This window comes from Trachemys scripta, chromosome 14, assembly GCF_013100865.1.
Source record: "Trachemys scripta elegans isolate TJP31775 chromosome 14, CAS_Tse_1.0, whole genome shotgun sequence".
In the NCBI taxonomy this organism is placed as follows: domain Eukaryota; kingdom Metazoa; phylum Chordata; order Testudines; family Emydidae; genus Trachemys; species Trachemys scripta.
In genome coordinates, this window is record NC_048311.1 from 40883235 (window position 1) to 40891269 (window position 8035).

General features: G+C 65.9%; 1 protein-coding gene across 1 annotated transcript; it reads left to right on the plus strand.

Annotated features, from left to right (window-relative positions):
- Window positions 1-408: 408 nt before the first annotated feature.
- On the plus strand, window positions 409-6760 carry EPN1 (epsin 1; the record flags this gene model as incomplete). Its single annotated transcript, XM_034789284.1, is given in 3 exon segments — window positions 409-998; window positions 5489-6012; window positions 6511-6760. Coding segments are annotated over 2 exon segments (478 nt in total), but the record flags the coding sequence as incomplete, so codon positions are not given.
- Window positions 6761-8035: the final 1275 nt, after the last annotated feature.

Below are 8035 nucleotides of genomic sequence, written 5' to 3' on the forward strand. Positions count from 1 at the left end.
ACGGCGGGTCAAGGGGTCACGGCACTGGGTCAAGGGTCACCAAGCTGCGGGGCCTGGGGGTCACTGGGGCGGGGCAAGGGGCGCACATCCCGCCCCAGCGCTGCCCCCGGGGCGGGCGGGGCACGAGGCGCGGAGCTGCCCCTCGGGCTTCGCGTCTCTATGGGCGCGGCCGGAAGTGACGCCACGGCGAGGGCGGAAGCCCGGCGCTGCGGAGGGAGGAGGAGGGCGGAAGTGGGGCCCGGCGGGCGGCGGCTTCCGCTTCCGGTGCGGAGGGTCCAGCAGCCGCGGCCGCCCCAGCCCAGCGCCGAGCGGGGACGCGGAGCCTCCGGGGCCCATAGAGACGGGCTAGAGCGCGCCCCCCCCCCCCCCCCGCGGGCCCCCCCACCGCCCCGCCCCCCCCACAGCTCCACCCACTGGCCCGGAAATCCCCGCCCCCAGGGGCCCCCTTAGGGAGGGGCCCAGCCCCCCACCTCCTCCAGCTCTCAGAGACCCCCCCCGCCCAGGGGTTAGGGACCCCCAGGGGAGGGGAACCCCCCAGTCAGAGTGTAACAGCCCCCAGAGGCCCCCCCAACACAGGGGCAAAGGGGGCCTCCTCCCCCCCCCCCCCCCGCATAGGGGCCCCGGACATGCCCCCCCTGGGCCCCCGCTCAGCCCAGCTGTAGGGGGCGGATCAGAGGTGGTAAGGGGTGGGGGTGGGTAGGTGGGCGAGAGACCCCCTCCCTGCCCCTGAGACCCCCACCCAAGGCAGGGCAGCGGGGGGGCTCGACATCTCCAGGGGGACGCTTCTGCCTCCCCCCTGCCCGCCCGGCGCGGGCCTGAATCCAGACAGGAGGTGCCCACGGAAGCTCAGGCCGGCCCAAGGCCCCGGTAACGGGGAGAGGTGCCAGGAGGGGACGCCAGCCTCCCCACCCTACTGCAGACTGGGTGCGGCTTGAAGCGGACCCAGGAGTCCGGGTGACCTGAGAGGCTTCCACCCCACCCCCAACGGGAGACGTGAGGTGAGTTCTCGACTAGGTGAAGCCTGCGGGGTGAGTCTTGTCTCTGGCATTGCTGTCAGCTCTCCTGGGAGCAGGGTCTAGCAGTTAGAGCTGGGGGCTGGGAGCCAGGACTCCTGGGTTCTCTCCCCGGCTCTGGGAGGGGAGTGAGGTGGAGCCAGGACTCCTGGGTTCTCTCCTTGGCTCTGGGAGGGGAGTGGTGTCTAGTATTTAGAGCAGACGGGCCTGGGAGTCCAGGCTCCTGGGTTTAACTCCTGGCTTTGTTGCTGTGAATTTAAAGGCAAGTCACTACTCTTCTCTGCCTCAGTTCCCCCCCTGTGAAACAGGGCTTGTACCCCTGCCCTCGCTGCATGTTGACCGGGTGCTTCGGGATCCTCCCGTGGAAGGCTCTGGGCCTGGGCACTGCCCCGTGCCAGTGATCAGGGATGGGGACAGGGTGTCCCTGTGCTCTGATTGCTTTTTTGCAGGCAGGGGAGAGTGGGAGGAGGGAGCCCGTCACTGTGAGCCGGCTGCCTGTCACCCCTATGCTGGGCCCATAGCGCGGCGCATGGTGCTGTCCAGAGTTCACAGGAGGGCCGGGCTGGGAGAGGAGGTTGGGCAGGTGCCTTTGGCTCAGGGCGGGGGGCAGCCTGCTGAGGGCAGGGAAGAGGCTGGTGCTACCTGCTGTTGGGGGATCCGGACCCCAGTCATTGTGGAGGGGCAGGCTCTCGCGCCCCTACCAGCTTTGCAAGGTGTGGGAGGGCTGCAGTGGGGGAAGGAGGAGGCCGTGGGGGGAAATCCAGAAGAGGCCGGTCTTGTGCCCAGGTTGGGGTGGGAGGGCATCTTGCTGGGACACTGCAGCCCACTTAGGGGGTGGAGTGGAGTCACTTGCTCAGATCAGCTCCAGGCCTGGGGGCAGCTGGTCCGTGGGGCCCTGGAGAGGGATTGCTCAGAAGTAGGGAGGAATTGGCCTGCAGGGCGTCCTGGGGACACAGTGCTGTGAGGGAGTGGAGCTGGCCCTGGGCAGGGAGATCCCAGAGATGGAGAAATGGCGCTGGCCTGGGGGTGTCCTGGGCAGGGAGATCCCAGGGATGGAGAAGTGGGGCTAGCCTGGGGGTGTCCTGGGCAGGGAGATCCTGGTGTGGGGAGGGGGACTGGCCCAGGAGTGCCCTGGACAGGGAGATCGGGACGGTGGGGGGCTGGCCCGGGGATGTCCTGGGCATGGAGATCCTGGGGAGAGCGCGGGGAGGGGGGCTGTCCTGGGGGTGCCCTAGGCAGGTGGATCACTGTGGGAGAGGAGTGGGGCTGGCCCTGGGATACCCTGGACAGGGAGATGCCCAGGCAGCGAGGGAGTGGGGCTGGCCTTGGGGCGCCCTGGGCAGGGAGATTCTGAGGAGGGGGAAGTGGGGCTGGCCCTGGGAGATCCTGCCGGTGGGGGTGCAGGGAGTGGGGCTGGCCTGGGAATACCCTGGCCGGGAGATCCTTGGGGGGCGAGAGAGTGGGGCTGGCCCGGGGCACCCTGGCCAGGTGGAGGGCCCACTGGCCAGCGGTGTTGACCAGCACAGGGAGTGGTTCTAATCCCCCAGCTCAGCACTGTGCCTCTGGTGGTTCCCTGTCCGTGTTCTGTCCAGATCCTCCCCGTCTGGCTCTCGGGTGACAGCCCAGGGTAGGGGTGTGTGTGTGTGGCCCTGATACGTGCCGCTGGCACTGCAGCGGGGCCAGCTGCCCCGTGGGGTGATATAAGACCTGGATGATTTATTGCTCCCCCCCCCGCGAGTGCATCCTGGAAGTGCTTTTGTGCTGGCACGTACCCACCTGCTCCCACCCCATCCAGAGAGCGATCTCCTGGCCGCAGCCACCTGGGGGCTGCGGGCAGCTGGCGGGGTACAGAGGGGACTGGGGCAGGGCTGGACATACCTCGGCTCGCGTCTCATCAGCTGCTGCTGTCTCTGTCGCTCCCACCCCTCGCCGGGCCTGGAGCGCGAGGTACAGTCGCTGCCTCTGTAGGGGTCATGGCAGAGCCGGGAGGGGGGTTACTTCTAAACCAGCCACGTCAGGGCCTTAAATCTGAGCAGGCACCTGGTAGCCACAGCGCTCGCCCTGCCAGCTGGTGCTGGGAGTTCCCTTGGGTGCAGCTTTAGGGCGCCCATCTGGCCCGTGGGCCTCTGGCTAGCGAGGGTCTGATGTGAGCAGCCAGGCTGGCTAGTGGGGAAGTCTCTCCTGCCTCCCCCCAGCCTGTATCAGCCGTCCTTGCGCCCACCGCCCCGGTCAATTTCACAGCTGCCCCGAAACTGACCAGAGCCTGTTTGGCTCCTCGGTGCGCACCCTGGATGGGCAACGGGTGGGGTTCCTGCTCCCCAGAGCTGGGTGGGGGTTGGATCTGGCACCAGAGACCCCTGGGGTTGGCCTGGTGGTGCACGGGTCAGGGAAGAGCTGAGACAAGACCTCCCAGCAGTGTGTGGTTATAGGGGTTTTCAGGCTGGAGTGGTCCAGTGGGTAGGAGGCCTAGGGTGATCTCAGTGACTCTGTGTCTGGGCACGACAGGGCCCCGATCTCGGCAACTCTGTGTCTGGGTAGTGCCCGGCCCGACGGGGCCCCGATCTCGGCGACTCTGTATCCTGGCAGCACCAGCACGATGGGACCCCGATCTCGACGACTCTGTGTCTGGGCAGTGCCCAGGCCGACGGGGCCCCAATCTTGGCGACTCTGGGTCTGGGCAGCGCCCGGCCCGACGGGGCCCCGATCTCGGCGAGTCTGGATCTGGGCAGCGCTCGGCGCGATGGGGCCCCGATTTCGGTGACTCTGTGTCTGGGCAGCACCTGGCAGGACAGGGCCCCGATCTTCATTAGGATCTCAAGTCACTACCAGAATATAAACAACAAGCTCTAGGAATGGGATGCGGGGGTGTTTTCTGAACTGAACCCTGTGGGGCTTAGTAGGGGAGGGCCTGGCTTGTCACTTGGGGCCACCTTAACATGGGGAGCTCCTGTCCTTTGAACTGACCCCCGCCTACGCCGTCCCTTCAACGGCCACAGGGATGCGCTCGCCTGTCCGTTCCGCCGTCAGCACTCAGCGTTTGACTTGCCTTCCCCGACTTGCCGTGCAGTCTGGTGGTTAGAGCAGGGAGACAGGCCGCCTGGATTCCTGGGATCTATCCCTGGCCCCTCTCAATGCAGACAGGTGCATCAGTGGCTGCAGCCCCCAGCCCCAAGAGCTGCCCTGCCTCAGGCAGCAGTGGGGTGGGGGTGCTGCACAGGAACGCGGAGAGGGGTCCCCTGGTTCATTGGCCCCTCAGCCCAGTCCCAGGAGCACCGCTGGGTCATTGTGCCGGCTCTGATGGGGGGGGGGGTGTCACCTGAATTCCTTCCCCTGGTGGTCTACAGCCCCACGGGTCTTCTCGTCCCAGCCGGGAGCAGCCAGAGGGGAAGGAAGTGAGGCCTTCTGCATTTCTGAGACGTGAGTCATGGCGCCAGGACGCCCGGAGATTTCCTTCCTCCCCTCCGCTGCACCACACTCTGCTTGGTGCCGCGGCCACCGTCCCCGGGCGCTCCGCAGGGCATGGAGATGCGGCTGCCTCTGGGCTGGGGCGTGGAGGCTGGTTATCTGGGGACCCCTTGCCTGGCACAAAGATGCAGCTCCTCTGGGGTGGGGCTGGGGCTGGTTATACGGGGACACCTCGCCCGGCGCTGGGACACGGCCCCTCTGGGGTTGGGGCTGGTTATCTGGGCACCTCCTGCCGCAGGCTGTGACGCGGCTGGTTACCTGCCGACCCCTTTTGCCAGCAGCTGGGAATGGGCGACGGGATGGATCACTTGATTCCTTGTTCTGTTCATTCCCTCTCATGCACCTGGCATCGGCCACTGGGCTAGATGGGCCTTTGGTGTGACCCAGCCTGGCCGCTCTTATGCCCCAGCACTGACTGGAGGGTGGAGCTCTGCAGTCCGGCACCCCTAGACCCGCCGTGTCCCTTCCTTTCTCAGGGCCTTTCAGTGGGGGTCCATTGCCCGTCCCCAAAGGGGCTGAATTCCGGCTGCCCTTGGCACCCCTCTACTGGGGGCGCTAGAGGTTGGCAGCTGGCTCTTCCTGCTATCTGGGGGGTCATCTCCCGTCGGGCGGCTGGGCATGTTCTCTCTGGGGTCTGTTCCCTCCCCGCCAGCCCTCCCTCCATACGCGCTCCCTGCGAGGAGGGACCAATGTCAGAATTCTGGCTCCCAGCCCCCCTGCTCTAACCGCCAGCCACCACACTCCTCCCAGAGCTGAGGAGAGAACCCAGGAATCCTGGCTCCCAGCTCCTCTGCTCTAACTAGACCCCACTCCCCTCCCAGAGCTGGGGAGAGAACCCAGGAGTCCTGGCTCCCAGCCCCCCTGCTCTTAACTAGACCCCACTCCCCTCCCAGAGCCAAGGAGAGAACCCAGGAGTCCTGGCTCCCAGCCCCTCTTGCTGCGTCTCATGCCGGCCTCAGGCCCTGCTCTGGGTGTTTTGAATCACTGATCTCGCTCTCTCTGTCTTGCAGATGCGGCTCAGGCCCGGCTCACCCGTGCCGTCCCGGGCACAGATAGCAGCCTGACCACCTCCCGGTCGCCCGCTGGTGCCAGCTCCACCCCATTGCACAGACACAGGGGGTTTCCTGCCCCCCAAGGACTGGGATCCAGGGCCCCCCATTGCACAGACACGGGCTTTTCTGCCCAGACTGGGATCAGGGTCCCCCCCCATTGCACAGACACAGGGGGCCTTCCCCCCCCCCCCCCCCCCAGGACTGGGATCAGAAGCCGCCCCGCTGCCGGGCCGCTCCCCCGCCCCACCCCCGCCATGTCAACCTCATCGCTGCGGCGCCAGATGAAAAACATCGTCCACAACTACTCGGAGGCGGAGATCAAGGTGCGGGAGGCCACGTCCAACGACCCCTGGGGCCCGTCCAGCTCGCTTATGTCGGAGATTGCCGACCTCACCTACAACGTGGTGGCCTTCTCCGAGATTATGAGCATGATCTGGAAACGGCTCAACGACCACGGCAAGAACTGGCGCCACGTCTACAAGGTGCTGCCCCCAGGGCCCTGGCTCCCACCCCCTGCTCTAACCACTGGCTCCAACTCTCATCCCCAGAGCTGGGGATAGAACCCAGCCCCCCTGTTCTAACCACTGATCCCCCACCCTGAGAGCTGGGGAGCAAACCCAGGAGTCCTGGCTCCCAGCCCCCCCCGTTCTAACCACTGACCCCACACCCCCAGAGCTGGGGAATGAACCCAGGAGTCCTGGCTTCCAGCCCCCTGCTCTAACCACTAGCCCCCACTCCTCTCCTGCGTGCCCTTTGCCTGGGAAGGGGTGGAGTATGAGGAGCGGCTCTGTGACTTGGTAGGCAGGTGGGCTGTGGGTGTGGGGTGTTTGGGTGGATGTGTGGGAGCTGTGTGGTGTATTTGGGGGCTGCGGTTGTAGGGGAGGGCTGGGTAGAGGCGGACAGAGGGGCCGTGGGTGGCAGGGCGGGGGGGGAGGGCAGTGCGTGGGCTGCGTGGCTGAGGCTGGCCTGCCCCCCCCCAGGCCATGACGCTGATGGAGTACCTCATCAAGACGGGCTCGGAGCGTGTGGCCCAGCAGTGCAAGGAGAACATCTACGCCATCCAGACGCTGAAGGATTTCCAGTACGTCGACCGCGATGGCAAGGACCAGGGTGTCAACGTGCGGGAGAAGGCCAAGCAGCTGGTGGCCCTGCTCCGGGACGACGAGCGGCTCAAGGAGGAGCGGGCCCATGCCCTCAAGACCAAGGAGAAGCTGGCGCAGACCTCCACGGGTGAGCCGGGGGTGGTGGGCGGTCCCTGCTCTGTCCCCCGTCTTGATGCCTTTTCCCCCAGGACCTCGCTCAGATCCTGGCCTGGCTGGAGCTGGGGTCCTCCCTCGCTTCCTGACCTAAACTGGGCCTTGCTTGCCCCGGGGCCCCACCCACCCTTCAGCTCTGAGGTTTGGGCACTTGGGGGGCAGCTCAGAGGGAGGGTGGTGGCTGTGAGGTAGGGGGTGTGACGAACTGGGCCTGTTCTCACTGTGGTCTGTGAATGCTGACAGGGGAGTGTGACTAGGATGGTCTGCATTGCAGGATGGGATCTGCCCGAGGGCGCATACCTGAGTGTGTAACATGAGAACCCAGGAAGGGGTTGAAGGGGAGGCGACTCCTGAGCCCGGGAAACTGAACAAGGCTGTGGGAGGGGTCGCTGAAGGCAGAGTGCTGGAAGCAGGCAGGGAGAGAGGGCTGGGGGGCAGAGATGGCTCTGACCTCCCAAGGGGGGCTGGGCTGGGATGCCCGGGGACCCCAAGATGGACCTAACTGAGGGGGTCCCTGTTGTCTGTGCCTGCAAGACCTGTCTTGGACTGTATTCCTGTCATCCAAATAAACCTTCTGCCTTACTGGCTGGCTGAGAGTCATGGTGAATCGCAGGAAGCCGGGGGTGCAGGGCCCTGAGTCCCCCAATACTCCGTGACAACTGGTGGCAGCGGTGGGATCTACTGCACCCCGTGGACGGCGCTTCCTGCAGTAAGTGACTGGGGAGCAGTAAAACGAAGGGGGATTGACGGGGACCAGGCCTGCTGAAGAGTGGGAGAGAGACGGTTATTACCCCTGGGAGTGTGTGACCAGCGAGAAGGACTTTTGCAGTAACAGGGTCCCCCGGGGGGATCGCAGCGAGTGGTCCCAGGGGCGGAGGAGTCTGCAGCTCGACCCTGGCGGAGAGGTGGTGACCTCGAGAAGGGCTGGCACACTAGGGGTCCCCCTGGGAACTGTGGGGAGCTGTGAGCACACAGGCCGGTGAGTGGCCAGCAGGAAGATGTATGCCAAGCGGCTTAAGAGCGACCTGGTGGAGCTGTGCAAGCAGAGGCGGCTGCGCATTGGGAGGCTCACCAAAGAACAGCTCATTGCCCAGCTGGAGGCGGAAGATCGCGCGAATGAACTGATCCCTGTGTCTCAGGGAAGCAGCCTGGCAAATGCAGCGCAGGCACCAGTGTCTGTCCCAGCTGGGAGTGGTCAGCCGGCTGCTGAGGGCTTCCCGAGACCCCTCCTTCCTATGCCTAGGGGAAG